This window comes from Pelobates fuscus, chromosome 1, assembly GCF_036172605.1.
Source record: "Pelobates fuscus isolate aPelFus1 chromosome 1, aPelFus1.pri, whole genome shotgun sequence".
Classification (NCBI taxonomy): domain Eukaryota; kingdom Metazoa; phylum Chordata; class Amphibia; order Anura; family Pelobatidae; genus Pelobates; species Pelobates fuscus.
The window spans coordinates 93,379,867-93,395,969 of NC_086317.1; the positions used below are offsets into that span (position 1 = coordinate 93,379,867).

Sequence of the window (16,103 nt, forward strand, 5' to 3'; positions counted from 1 at the left end):
CAGCTAGAAGGCTATTCCATGCATCCACTACCCTCTAACTTTTTATTTAAAGTTGAACTGTCACTTCACAGGATTTTTAATATTATGTTTACTTAACACCTATATTTAACAAATGTGTATATGTGTCGTAAAAAAAATATTTAATGTAGAAATCCACACTTCGTTGGACATTCCAACATGCATAAACAAATTTCAGGGAGGTGGCTTCACCAGCTACTATTCCCCCCCCCCCCCTCCCCCCCCCACCCCTGCGCAATCTCGGGAGGGGCACTGATAGTGGGTCATAGTGCGGTGATAGGGGCTGAAGTGGGGGACAGGGGCTGTGTAATATCTGGCTGTGTGTTTATCTAGTTGAGTAAGTCCTTATATATATATAGTATTGGGCCAAATGCTCGCCACAATAATATATGTCTATATTATTGAAAAGTACTAATACGCAATCTGAAGTTCTTTATAAAAAATAAGTATTTATTCTACTTCAATAGCAAATCATAATATACTTAACAGATGGTATGTCTTAATGAAGTTACAGAGTCGTCTTTGTATCAGCAACTCAGGACATCAGAGAGGAGAACAAACAGCATCGTAGCAGGAAGAGAGGAGAACAAACAGCATCGTAGCAGGAAGAGCAAGAGAACGTGGTCCTTTGTCCTCTGCCCTTTATAGCCCAAATTACGTCATAACGTTTAGTTTAGACTAGCCATATTAGGAAATTCTCCATATAAAGACCACCCCAAATCTCTTATACAGCAAATTCCAGAGACCTCATGGTACATAATAGCAAACACCATCTGTTCTGTTTAACCCATTAGACAGCCACACCTTAATATGTATTTGAATAGGAACATATAGAATATGCAATATTCTACATTTCCCTCTGTTTATGGTTTATTTATAAACCATAACAAAATGTTATTTACCTGTCCATTCATACATCATTCGTATCACATTTCATATCACAGTCATTGGGTATAAGAAGAGATGTGTTCATAGCTACCCACACCTTAATATGTATTTGAATAGGAACATATAGAATATGCAATATTCTACAGGCTGCAGTGAAGGGTATGGGCTGGTATTGGAGCGGGGTAGGAAATGTAGCGCAGGATAAGTGCTGTAGTAGGGGGCTTAGGGACTGAAGTAGGTGGATGGCTGCAAATGGGGGATAGGGACTGTAGTGTGGGGTACAGACTGTAGTCAGGGAATATGGGCTGTAGTGGGGGTATAGGGTCTAAACGGGGGGTTAGGGTCTGTAGTAGGAGATAAGAGCTGCAAGTGTGGTGATAGACGACGTTGTGGGAGGGATAGGGGCACCAAAAATCTCCCACCCCCCATTCCATCTATATCTCCCCCCAATATCTCCCACCCCTCATAGGACCCCCTAATTCTCCCAGCCACTCATATATTCCCCCAATATCTCCCACCCACTCATATCTTCCCTCAATATCTCCCACCCACTCATATCTTCCCCAAATTCTCCCAGCCCCTCATATCTTCCCCCAATATCTCCCACTCCCTCATATATTTCCCCAATTCTCCCAGTCTCTTATATCTTCCCCCAATTTTCCCGGCCCCTCATATCTTCCCCCAATATCTCCCAGTTCTTCATATCTTCCCCCAATACCTCCCAGCCCCTTTCTTCTATATGTTCCATAAACCTCCCTCCTGCACAAGCAGCAATCAGCTGACTCCCACAACACCAGCTCTGCATACACAAAATTTGAAGCCCCCTCCCTGCTATCTTACCTGTCATAATAGGGGGCGGGGCTCCTCTAAGTATGGTGCCTGTTGGGTATCCTTTCTGTGACGGGAAGCTGTTAAAGTCTCCCACGCAGAATGGGAGGCGGTGGGTGAGGAGCTCCCTCATGGGACAGTGCATGCTGTTCCCTTATGGATCTGCACCATGATATCCCAGTAATTGATTTTTTTATAGTAAGAGAGAGTTCAGTTGTCATTTAACCCTCGCTCTCAAAAAAAGTCAGTTCCCGGGATATTATATAGAACTCATGGGCTTCCGAGAGCCGCAATTAAAATGCAGGAAACTTCCAGAACATCTGGGAGAGTTGGAATGTCTGCTTTTTTGTCATTAACTGGGCGCCTCCATCTTAGCTCCCTGTCTCTCATTGTTATTATTATTATTATATTATATATAAATAGGACAATTACAAGAAATCTTACAGGAACAATAGGTTGAAGAGGACCCTGCTCAAACGAGCTTACAGACTATAGGATGTGGGGTATAAAACACATTAGGACAGAAATAGCAATCAAATAAAGTGGGAGTGAAGCAGAGCTGGAGGAGAGAGTAGAGCTCTCTTCAGGAGAGAGCAAGCAACAGGTATGTAACGTAGAGGTTACTCTGGGAGGCAATAAGCTTTCCTAAAGAGATGGGTTTTAAGGCACTTCTTAAATGATTGAAGACTAGGGGAAAGTCTGATTGGGGTAGGCAGGCTATTCCACAGGAAGGGAGCCGCCTGCGAGAAGTCCTGCAAGCGCGTGTTGGTTCTACGGGTGCGAGCAGCGGACAGGAGAAGGTCACGGGCAGAGCGAGGGACCGGGAAGGGGCATACCTATGGATCTGTGAAGAGATATAAGAGGGGCTAGAATTGTTCAGTGCTTTATAGGTATGGGTTAGCACTTTGAATTGACTCCTATAGGATACAGGAGCCAATGTAAGGACTGACAGAGCGGTGAGGTGTGAGAGGACCGTCTAGAGAGGAAAATCAGTCTGGCGGCGGCATTCATTACAGACTGTATTGGGGCAATACGGCTTTTGGGAAGACCAATCAGGAGAGGGTTACAATAATCCATGCAGTAAATTAGTAGAGCATGGACAAGCTCCTTGGTAGCATCTTTTGTAAGAAAGGGGCAGATGCGGGCTATGTTTTTAAGTTGGAATCTATAGGATTTGGCAACATACTGGATGTGAGGTTCAAAGGTGAGGCCAAAATCAAGTATGACGCCAAGACAGCGCGCTTGCAAGGATGGACTTATGTGGATACCACTGACTTGAAGGGAGAGCGAGAGAGGAGGATCAGTATTGGGAGGAGGAAAGGCAAGGAGTTCAGTTTTAGAGAGATTCCGTTTTAGAAAGCGGGAGGGCATCCAGTCAAAGATGGAAAAAAGGCAAGCAGTGACACATTGCAGGACGGCAAGGGAGAGGTCCGGGGAGGAGAGATATATCTGGGTGTCATCAGCGTACAGGTGGTTGCGGAATCCAAAAGAGGCAATAAGTTTGCCAAGAGAGGCAGTGTAAAGAGAAAATAGAAGCTGACCAAGGACGAGGGGTAATAAGCTCTGTCCTTTGCACCTGGGAGTCAGCATAGCGAAATCACACATAGAAGAGAAAAAAATTAAACAATGATTACATTTCTCCTTCTCATCTGAGATGTGTGCCCTTAGTTTATATATATATATATATATATATATATTAATACTAAGTAGATATTCTGCATATTGTCTCACTGTTCATAAATCTGATGTATATTCCACATATATGCAATTTAACATTTAAAAATTAGTATCAATTAACATTAAAATAAATAAGATAGAAAAAAATAGCTAAAAACATATTTCCCCCTCTTCCTTACTGATGTCAGAAATGCTGTTGATAGGAACTGGACATGTCAAGATCTTAGAGAGTTTGTTCAAAACAATACTCACACCACTTGTTAGGACAATGGGAGTGCTTGGGGATAGAATCATCTCATGTGCATGTTGAGTTGTGTCCTCTCTCCCAGATACAATAATTCGTATCCTATACAGATTAAACACACACCTCCTTATTATCGCCAGCCAAGAACACTGGAACATCAATAGCTATTGGTTTTTTTTCTTAATAATATCCAGGTGATTTACTAAAATGAGAATTTGTTGAGAATTCAAAGTTAAATTCAAATTTAAAATACATTTTTTTCCAAGTTAGCAATGCTTCTACTTTGATTACTTTGGCCTTAAAATTGAAATTCACTTTTAATTCACGGCAATCCTATCACTTGTAAATAACCCTGCATTTCTTTTGTAACAGGCACAGTGGCCTGTCTCACAATACTGTGGCAGTGAATTAAATGTTATTGCCGTGAACACAGCAATATATTCTCCAAAATCTGGTTGTAACTAAACTATCATCACTTCAGGTCTTGATTTGTTTATGAGTAGAGCAGGTCCAGCTGACCCGTGAGGCTTTCAGTCAGCAGCCTCCATTTTGTGGGAGCAAAAATACAAGTGACGGAACTTTGCCTATTGAAAAGGACCTTTGGTCCTACAGTATACTCTCATCAATCCTAGGCTTGTGGTAATTCAAAATGGCTCCCATACAGGCAGGAAGCAGCCTGCTGTCTACTATATTTGCATGATGGATATGGAAACAGATATGAGGATACAGCCAATTATATCAAAGACTTAAAAGTATATGATAGGCTACTACCCTCTGGCAGCACTATGTATGTGAAGGCAAATATTGCACTCACAAGTGTATATGGGACTATGGCCTTCAAATACAAACTCTCCCCATGATTCCAATTAGATAGTGCAGGACACCAATGTAATTAAGAGTAATGACACATTTATTCTACGTAACTTAAAGCCATGTATATGATCATGTAGTAAATATGACTGGTAACAAGTACAATTGATATCCACCCGTACCTGTTATTGGTGATTTTTACTACATATGACATACAAATGCTGTATGACAAATTATTGACAGATAGATAAGAATTTGTAAACTTTTAAACTTGATTTCATCTCTCCATAGGTCAGATCATCTTTTGAAGGTAAACTGCAAATGCCTACCTCGGAGAGGAATACTTTAACAAAGAAATTGTATCTACTGCCAGGGTACTGATTCACCTACACGTACCAAATGAAGAAAGGAGTTGCAATCCATGTTTGACATATGAATCCTTCTTACTCTCTGTCAACTATTCTATATAAAAAATGATCCCTGCATCTTTTGTTAGGATTAACTAATATTTCAGATTTTATGGACTTTTAGCCCAACCGTCGTCTGACAGCCACTAGTAAACTTGTAAGAGTGCGAAACAGTGTAATTTGTCTGAAATTGTACTGTTTATAACTGAAATACTGCAGGGGTAGTATCTATGCACCAAGATCACTTTATTAAGATGAAATTATTTTGGTGCTTAGATTATCTCTTTATCTGCACAGGTACCAAGCATTTCGGAGTCTTTGAAAAATCTTGAATAAGGGTCATCAATGATCGCAACGAAGATATAAATTATTATTTTTTAGATGAAAAGAGTGGCAACTTTCAGCTCTACTGTGCCTTTATAACGTCATAAAAGTCCTCTGTATCACTGCTGTATATTTGCTAATTCTTACTTTTTCATCTTAAATAGCATGAGGTTTGAATGTTGCAATCGAAGTGAAACATAAATAAATAAACACAAGCAGATTTTCAATCAAAATGTTTATTTAACAACTTTAGTGATACACCTTGGAGAATGGCCGTGGACCTTTATTACGGATTTCATCATTCCAATTAAACCATAACCATATGAATAATAATAAACCATAACTTTTAAAACCAACATGTTAAATAACCACTTTCCAAGGCTCCGCCCCCCTCCAAAGCCAGGAGCCATAAATATCTCTTCAACCAAATCCACAAAATCCACCCGCCTGTGATGACCAGGAGGGCGACTTACATCCCATAATAAGGTCACGACATAAAATAAATAAAAAGGGGGAGGGTGGGTGGGAACAGCAGCTTAAATATTTTAATATATAGCCAACCTTTGGATTTGTCTGGCACAAGCTGAGGCAATTAATTTTGGCGCCCTTTAATTTATACCCCTATTTTTCCCTCCACTATTGTCCTCGCGCTGCTATCTACCAATCAGGGCTCATGCCCTGGTAGCGAGCTTGCCGCCCTTACTGCCAGCGCGAGCTGTCTTGCAATTAACCGTAACCTGCATTTAACCCCTAGCACGAGCGCTATACTTACCACCCACTTCGCTCCATCAAACCTCATGGGGCTTCTCCTTATACAGTCCGCGTGCCCGACATTATGTATATACTATATGTAAATGTGACAAAATAGTTTGTCTACATTTACATTACAAGTACCATGTAGGACAAATAACTTGAGAAACAAGAATATTGATGGTGACAGAGCTACTTTTTTAAAAAAATAAATAAATACACCATCTTGTTGGTTTGTGACATTCCTAACTTAATTTTATGGCAAGACAGGAGGCTTCATATTTGCTTATCTTTTTTTACTGAACCTCCCAGCAGCAAAGAAATAGTTAACAGTAATGTAAAACAATTCAACCAATCAGAGTGTATAACAGTATTATATGATGTCATCAAGCTCCTCCCATATCCTCTTTCTTTGCTGCTTGCCTCCCAGGTGAGTCTATTCCAATTATGGCTCTTGTTTTCTAGCCATTTATGCAATATTTTCATTTAACCCCTACCCGACCGGTGACGGAAATTTTCCGTCAACCTTGTCCTTCAGTTAAGGACCGTTGACGGAAAATTTCCGTCATTTACTAAAGTTAACCCCAGATCGCCGCAATTTCGGCGCTCGCGGGGTTAACGGTGCTCCGGTCTGCCTCTGTATTAGAGGCAGACCGGGAGCACCCGATCGGGCTGCTCCAGCACCGGTGCTCGCTCTGACAGCATGTCAGAGCGAGCACATGTGCTCCAAATACTCACCTTCCGCCTCCCTGCACTTCCGGGTTCTGTGTGAAGTGCAGGGAGACAGATCAGTGCTGATCTGCTTCCCTGTGTAAAAATAAATAAATTAAAGTTAAATCCCACCCCCCCTTTCCCCTGTTTTAATAAAATTAACCCCTTCCCTGCCAATTGATCACTGACTACAGTGATCAATTGGCAGGGTATACATTTTATTTCTTTATTTTTTTATTTATATTTTATTGGTTTTGTACATATGATATACATCTCTCATTATATGTGAAATAGTATGAACAAGTAACAAAGCATTGTGGTTATAAGCATAGTCATATACGGTAGTACTCTCATGAGCCTTACACATCCTTAGTTATAGTAACGGTGTCATGTGAATGCATATAATGGGCGACTTTATGCTGTATACTGCTAATTGTGTGCTGAGAGTGTCGCTTAGTGGGGCTGCCTGGCGTTGGCGTTCTCGCAGCCCTGATCTATGTGTGTGTAAGGGTAGCTAGGCGAGTAGGGCGCTGGATGTAGTACAGCTTGCCCTGTGTTTGGGATTATCTGGCCGCAGTGTAAACTCTATGTCAAAGAAATTAGGTAAAACATTTGAAACAATTAAACAGTTTAAACATCAGTGGGGAAAGCCATCTAGCGGTGATGGCTCTGGAGGTCGAGAGAGTAGGCAGTCACCAGCCTCCGTGGATCACGGTCATTAAGTCCTCTTAATTGTTGCGTTTCGTACTGCTCTTGCCGTGCTTGGGGGCAGTCGTGCCAAGGCTTTTGAGGAGAGTCTCTGGATCATCATTGGGGGTCAGAGTGATTGCCTCGGTGCCCCGATGTACCACCAGTGAGCCCGCTGTGTCCCATCTATAGCGGACAGAGAGATCTCTTAATGTCTTAGCGACTGGTGCTAGTTGCCTCCTAGCAGCAAGGACCGAGAAGGGAAGGTCACTGTAAAAGGCTACCTCGCAGCCCTCTAGTTTCACTGTCCCCAGGGTTCTAGAGCTGGCCATAATGGCGGCTCTCGCTGCAACGTCTCTGGTTGTGGCTATGGTGTCTCTGGGGGCCCCTGCTGGTGCCGCTGGCGATTTGCGCACCCGGAAAGCGGTTAAGATTATTGGGGTGTCTGTGTTACACCTGAGGCCCATTGAAGAAACAAGCCTCCGGGTGAAGGGTAGCAGGTCTTCGTCGCTCACCGTTTCAGGGATGCCCCTCATACGTATGTTGCGACGGCGGTGTCTGAACTCCAGCGAGACCACCGTATTGTGTAGGCGTTGGACCTGTTCGGTGAGCTTATCCAGCCTTTCTGTGTTATCATGTAGGTGGTTGTCCCTGCGTTTCTCTATGGTCTCCACCTCTTGTACCCTCTGCTGTAGGATCCCAATTTCAGCCTGGGTCTCCTTTAGGTCAGCTTTCCAGACTTGTCTGAGGTCGGTTAGCAGCCTCTTGATGTCCCCTTTTGTGGACGGGGAGTCATCGTCGTCCGTGTCAGACATGTGAGGGGTGTCCTTGGGTTGGAGTGAGGTCTGCGAGTCTCTTTCGTCCTGGGACTCCTCTGAGGTTTCCAGCGCCATGTGCGGTTCCGGCGCCATCTTAGCCGGCCGCGCTTGAGTAGGCCTCTGGAAGGCGATCCGAATGTCGGGTGCCGCGGGTCGCTCCACATGGATTATTTTTTTGTGTTTGCGCCCCATGTTGTCGGCTTTCGGGTGGCGGGTAAGTTGGGGGATTGTATAGCTGAAATGTCTATTTTTAGCCTCTTTATCCGTGGGGCCGAGACGGAGCTCCACAGATATGCGACCGTTCAGCTCCGTTGTCGGCCACGCCCCCCGCAGAACATCGGCAGCGTACACATTTTAATGTCATCTGATTTTTTTTTTTAACCCCTGAGGGTTAATTATTATTTTTTTTTAACCCTCAGGGGTTACATTTATTGTATTAATTCATTTAAATATTTAAAAATTATATATTTAGCTAGCTGGGATGGGTGGAAGTTAGTGGGGAATTGGGGAATTTGGTGTTAGGCTAACTAGGGGTTAACGTTAATTTTTTTTAAAATAAGCGTTAAAAAGGTAAAAAAAATAATTTTTTTAACTGTTTTAGTAACGTTTAAGTAAAAAAAAAAATTATAAATACCACCCCCCTTTACCCAGTCTAAATAAAAATTAACCCCTTCCCTGCCAGTTGATCACTGCCTACAGTGATCAACATACAGATCGCAGTATTATACTGTGATCTAATTTTTTTTTAACCCCTGAGGATTCACTTTTATTTATTTTTTTAACTCTCAGGGGTTCAATTTATTTAATTAATTCATTTAAATATTTTATAATTATATATTTTGCTAGCTGGGGTGGGTGGGAGTTATGGGAAAATGGGGAATTTACTGTTAGTGCTGCTTACTGCTAGTTAGGGGTTAACGGTAAAAGAAAAGTTTAGAAAAAAGTGTAAAAGTGTAAAAAAAGTTAAGAAAATGTAAAACATTTAATAAGTAAAAAAAAAGTTTAAAAACGGGTTTTACAAAGTAAAAAAAGTTTTACAAAGTAAAAAAAGATTTACAAAGTAAAAAAATACATTAAAAAATGCTCATTACCACTACACTTGGTACAAGCTAGCGGAAAAATGATCCCACGCTAAGGTTCAAAATATGCCTTTTGAATTACCCTGGGATGTCTTCTTTAAGAAATGGTATGCCTTTATGGAGTAATTGGATTATATAGCCTTGTAAAATACTCTAAAATGGGACATGGACACAGCGTAAAAATTCAAAGTTTGAAAAAAACTGGAATGGCTGTGTCTCAAATGTGCCCCTTCAATGTCCACATATACCTGGCAAAGGTACATACGGGGATATTGCTGTACTCAGCCGACATAGCTGAGCAACATATTAAGTATTATACAGTCGTAGTACACATAAGGTTTGCAAAATATACTGCGCAAACTCACTTTGTGTGTCAAAAAGGCAGAAAAAATGCTTTTTACCACTACACTTGGTACAAGCTAGCTGAAAAAATATCCCACGCTAAGGTTCAAAATATGCCTTTTGAATTGCCCTGGGATGTCTTCTTTAAGAAATGGTATGCCTTTATGGGGTAATTGGATTATATGGCCTTGTAAAATACTCTAAAATGGGACATGGACACAGCGTAAAAATTCAAAGTTTGAAAAAAACTGGAATGGCTGTGTCTCAAATGTGCCCCTTCAATGTACACATATACCTGGCAAAGGTACATACGGGGGTATTGCTGTACTCAGCCGACATAGTTGAGCAACATATGAAGTATTATACAGTAGTAGTACACATAAGGTTTGAAAAATATACTGCCCAAACTCACTTTGTGTGTCAAAAAGGCAGAAAAAATGCGTATTACCACTACACTTGGTACAAGCTAGCGGAAAAATTATCCCACGCTAAGGTTCAAAATATGCCTTTTGAATTGCCCTGGGATGTCTTCTTTAAGAAATGGTATGCCTTTATGGGGTAATTGGATTATATAGCCTTGTAAAATACTCTAAAATGGGACATGGACACAGCGTAAAAATTCAAAGTTTGAAAAAAACTGGAATGGCTGTGTCTCAAATGTGCCCCTTCAATGTCCACATATACCTGGCAAAGGTACATACGGGGGTATTGCTGTACTCAGCCGACATAGTTGAGCAACATATGAAGTATTATACAGTCGTAGTACATATAAGGTTTGAAAAATATACTGCGCAAACTCACTTTGTGTGTCAAAAAGGCAGAAAAAATGCGTATTACCACTACACTTGGTACAAGCTAGCGGAAAAATGATCCCACGCTAAGGTTCAAAAAATGCCCTTTGAATTGCCCTGGGATGTCTTCTTTAAGAAATGGTATGCCTTTATAGTGTAGTTGTAATATGTAGCCTGCTCAAGTGCTCCAAAGTGGTACACGGATGCATCAAAACCCTCCATGAAAATTCACACTTAAAAAACTTAACTTGTTATGTCTCTTTTACAGCAGTGTAACTTCACAAAATAGTGTCTAGGTCATACATTGGGCATATTGTTTTACTCAGAAGGCTTAGCTGAGCATAATTTGGGGGGTTTGAACTTAGTGGCACATATGAAATGTACAAAATGCCCAGCAAAAATTTAATCCATATGTAAAAAATTCCCAAAATTATATTTTACCACATACTTTGGCATATACTGGTGAAACAATGGGAGCATGTTAAAGCACAATATGCACCATATGAGATACCCTGAGGTGTCTACTTTTACAAATGGTACGCCTTTGTGAGGTTTTTTTGAACAGTCAAACTGCTATAATACCCCAAATTGAAGCATAGGCCCATTAAATCCGCCTCTCAAAATTCTACTGTAAATGTTGAAACGGACAGGTCTCCTATATGGCACTGTAGCTTCACAAAATAGTGCCAAAGACATACAATGGGGGTACCGTTGTACTCAGCAGAAGTAACTGAACACATAATAAAACCTTGTACAGGAATAGCACACACCAACTTTACAAAATACACATGAGAAGTTCTTTGTTATAAGTTTGTGTGCCAAAAAACCCAAAATACTAAATTTTACTCCAATATTTAGCAGAGATTGGCGGTGAAATGGCTACTTAGAAAGTGTCAAAACAACCTTAGGACAATAGCCTGTGATGTCTACTTTATATAAATATATACTTTTGTGTGGCAATTTTGTTTTCTTTTATGGCTATTAAGCTTACAAGACAAACATACCAAATTCTAAAATTGCTCCATATTAAGTTTATTTTACTCCTTGTGCTTTGTGACCTGTAACTACCAAAAAAAACTGAAAATCCCAGACACATTATATATTCTGTAAATCAGAACAACTAAATTAATTTATTTTTAATTACTTTCTTTAACCTGCACTAATTAGGCACACATTATTATTGCAAAAACTGTACCAAAAAACACAATTTTTTTCTTTCTTTTTGCATTTTTCTGTATTTTTTTTAATAATAAATAAGCATTTATATATATATATATATATATATATATATATATATATATATATATATATATGTTACATCAAATTAAAGCCCTTTCTGTCCTCTAAAAAACAGTATATAATATGCGTCGGTGCAATAAACGATAGAGATGCAAATTGAAGTTGAACGCATACAGCAAGAAAATGCAAAAATTGCTTGTGTCATTAAGCGTAAGACAAGCTTCTGAAGCTGTGTCCTTAAGGGGTTAAAAACTACCTTGCTACTAATGTTAAATAAATGTTTTAACAACTTACACTCTCACTATTTATCTACCGTATATACTCGAGTATTTTTTGGGCTGAAAAACCCCAACTCGGCTTATACTCGAGTCAAGGTCTGTATTATGGCAATTTGCATTGCCATAATACAGACCGGGGGAGAGGGGGGCTGGCAGAGCTGTACTTACCTGTTCTGCAGCTCCTGTCAGATCTCTCCTCCTCCGCGCCGTCCGTTCAGCACCTCGGTCAGCTCCCAGTGTAAGTCTCGCGAGAGCCGCGGCTCTCGCGAGACTTACAGTGTGAGCTGACAGAGGGAGCTGCACGGACGGCGCAGAGGAGGAGAGAGCTGACAGGAGCTGCAGAACAGGTAAGTACAGCTCTGCCAGCCCCCCTCTCCCCCCCACTGAACTGCCACTGGACCACCAGGGAAGGAGAGCCCCCCTCCCTGCCATGTATCAAGCAGGGAGGGGGGACGAAAAATAAATAAAATAAGAAATAATAATAAAAAAAAATAATAATAATAAAAAAATAAATTAAAAAAAAGGGGGTATAAGGACCACTGTGGGAGGGGGGGGGGTATAAGGACCACTATGGGAGGGAGGGGGTGGGATAAGGACCACTATGGGAGGGAGGGGGGGTATAAGGACCGCTATGGGAGGGAGGGGGGGGATAAGGACCACTATTGGAGGGAGGGGGTGGGATAAGGACCACTATGGGAGGGAGGGGGGGTATAAGGACCGCTATGGGAGGGAGGGGGGGATAAGGACCACTATTGGAGGGAGGGGGTGGGATAAGGACCACTATGGGAGGGAGGGGGGTATAAGGACCGCTATGGGAGGGAGGGGGGGGGATAAGGACCACTATGGGAGGGAGGGGGGGGATAAGGACCACTATGGGAGGGAAGGGGGGGATAAGGACCACTATGGGAGGGAGGGGGGGGGATACGGACCACTATGGGAGGGAGGGGGGGGGATAAGGACCACTATACCACTATGGAAGGGAGGGGGGGATAAGGACCACTATCGGAGGGAGGGGGTGGGATAAGGACCACTATGGGAGGGAGGGGGGGAGAAAAGGAACACTATGGGAGGGAGGGGGGGATAAGGACCACTATGGGAGGAAGGGAGGGGGGGGGGATAAGGACCACTATGGGAGGGAGGGGGATAAGGACCACTATGGGAGGGAGGGGGGGGGATAAGGACCACTAGGGGAGGGAGGGGGGGATAAGGACCACTAGGGGAGGGGAGGGGGAAGTAAGGACCACTAGGGGAGGGGAGGGGGAAGTAAGGACCACTAGGGGAGGGGTGAGTCAGGACCACTGGGGGAGGGGGGTGAAGGAACACGGGGGTGGGGAGGTAAGGACCACTGAGGGAGGAGGAGGGGAGGTCAGGACATATGGGGGGGGCAAATATCCTTGCACCGGCCCTGCACACACTGCATTCATACACTGCATTCATACACACACTGCATTCATACACACACTGCACTCATACACACACACTGCACTCACACACACTGCATTCATACACACACACACTGCATTCATACACACACACACTGCACTCATACACACGCTGCACTCATACACACACACGCTGCACTCATACACACACTGCACTCATACACACACGCTGCACTCATACACACACGCTGCACTCATACACACACACGCTGCACTCATACACACACACGCTGCACTCATACGCACACACTGCATTCATTATACACACACTGTAAATAAATATTCAATTAATATATTTTTTTTAGGATCTAATTTTATTTAGAAATTTACCAGTAGCTGCTGCATTTCCCACCCTAGTCTTATACTCGAGTCAATACGTTTTCCCAGTTTTTTGGGGAAAAATTAGGGGCCTCGGCTTATATTCGGGTCGGCTTATACTCGAGTATATACGGTAAATGTGACTTTTATCCTATATTATATAACTGTGCCAACATATAGGACTCATTGTATTTTATTATATATTTCCCCTTTAAAACCGAACCGGGTTTATTCCCGCGAGTCTATCACGTCTAGCGGCCGCGGTCTCTCCACATTTCTGAGTGACCACGGCACTACCTTCAGTTCTCTTCATTAGTGCCGCGGACTCCATTTCCCAGAAGTCCGCGGCTCAATTCCGCGGCTCAATTTCGCGCCCCTCAGGTTTTCCCGCCCTTTCGCGTCTGCAATTTCTGGCGCGCTTCCTCTCGCCCTTTTACTGGCGGCGGCCATTTTAAAACCGCGGTTTTCTTCATTAACACCCAGATCGTTGGTACCCAGCGTTGGAATCGGTAAGTACCCTATTTACTTTCTAAATAGGAACCTAAAGTGCTCACACCTACCTTATTCATTACTCATTATACTCATTTGTTTTATTAACAGGATATACCTGCTGTATTATCTCCTACTACTAATAAAAGAAGGCCTTGTGGGTGAACCCCACCTTTTTTTCTCTACTACTGTTGTTCATTGAATGTCTGTTGTGGGTGACCCCCACCTTATTCACTTTAATACTCAATTCTAACAGGGTGTTCTCCACACCATCACTACAGTGAGTGACCCTCATCTGTACAATATATATTACTTAAAGTGACACACACTTTACTATATTTACAGACATACCCCTAGTTAAAAGGGTCTGACTATTTGTGTGGTAACCCCACTTCTTTTCGGTACAGTGGTACAACCCACTTGTATAATTTAGTGGTCTACCCCACTATTGTATGCCGCCCTACACATCAACTACGTTGATTTGGGTGACCCCCATTTATAAATTTTATCAAACATATTTGGGTGAACCCCATTTAATATCCTGTCTTACACTATTTGACATAATACAACATGTATGACAATAATGAGCCCGCAATTTCTCAGGAGCTTAAAGCCTGGCTAGTCTCGACAATTGCCGAATCTATTCCCAAGGCGTTGGCAGCCTTCCATGAAAAAACTTCTGGCGACATTAATCCCATCACACATATACCCTCTGACTCAGAGGACTCTCAGCCCTCAGATCAGGAAATCACTCGTAAACGCCCTATGTCTGCGGGCAAGGGCAAGGCTCCTGCCAAGTCCCATAAATTATCTGTCAACCGCCCCGCCCATACCATTTTTGACCCCTTGGAGGGTTCTACATCTCATAGGGGCGATGAGATTCAAGACTACCTTGGCTATTCTGATGAGGACCCCTCGGCGAATGTGCTAGGGCATACCCCATCGGAATTTGTCAAGAAGACATTTATTACCCAAAAAGACACTGATAGAAACACATCTATGCAGAAAACACCCGAACCAGACATCCTCCTGGATACTTCGGGTGTCCCCTTCTTCGACCCCAGGGTCATCAAGCATCCACGGTCGGACGAATGGGCCCCACCGGATCATATTTCTAACTTCTGCAAAATGTGGTTACGCAAACCACTTGAAAAAGAAATTAGGGCAAAACTCAGAGCCGAGTGCCCTCGACCTACCATTCCCAACAAGGTGGCTCTCACACCAGAGTTTTACCCACTATTTGTGACCTTCCTCACTAAGACGGGGAAAGATCCTCGCAAGGGCATTGAGCAGGGTCTCAAGACAGCCCAGGATAAACTCCTGGACATCGCTGGCCCTATCATTCAACTTTTCATACTAGCTGACGAAGCTATAACTAGTGGTGAGTTTGACCCTAATACCGTCAGGGAATGGGCCCAGATCATTCCAAACATGTAGCGGTAATCACTACCCTAAATAAGGCCCAATCCTCCTTACGGAGGGTTTTTCGTTCCCAGTCAAGCCGTTTTTCTGGGAGAGCTGGACGTTATAGAGGCCGAACGAACAGCAGAATTGCCTTCACAGGCTACAGGCCTCAACCCTCAGAGAATTATTGGCACTCGGGGAACCCCGACCCTACCACAGGCAGCTAATCACCAATAGAGGATCTATCCGGGGACGTGGATCTGCCTCCTTACGCGGACGCAGTGCTCCAGGTAATAAACCTTCCTTTTTTCAATGTACCTATAGCAGGTCGTCTAACCCATTTTTTCCAACAGTGGGAACTGATTTCACAAGACCTATGGGTCCTACACACAGTCCAAGGGTTCAAAATGGATTTCCTTTCCACTCCCTTCCAAGACACACCACCTACACCACTATGAATGTCTGCATCAGACAACCTGACACTACAAACAGAATTGCACAAACTAGTAAAAAAAAGGGGCGATAGAAAAATCCCCTTTCCCACACACCTTTCTCAGCA

General features: G+C 42.8%; 1 protein-coding gene across 3 annotated transcripts in view; it reads left to right on the forward strand.

Moving 5' to 3' along the window:
- Positions 1 to 5,345, forward strand: part of LOC134588049 (caspase-1-A-like) — a 30,677-nt gene extending 25,332 nt beyond the window's left edge. Inside the window, exon 11 of one of the 3 annotated variants that reach the window (XM_063444248.1) lies at positions 4,757 to 5,343. In XM_063444248.1, coding sequence (XP_063300318.1) covers positions 4,757 to 4,846 — 90 coding nt within the window. In that variant the 3' untranslated portion in view covers positions 4,847 to 5,343. Of the gene's footprint in view, positions 1 to 4,756 lie in introns of all 3 variants that reach the window. The other 2 variants (XM_063444247.1, XM_063444246.1) reach the window with 2 other exon arrangements.
- The last annotated feature ends 10,758 nt before the right edge of the window (positions 5,346 to 16,103 follow it).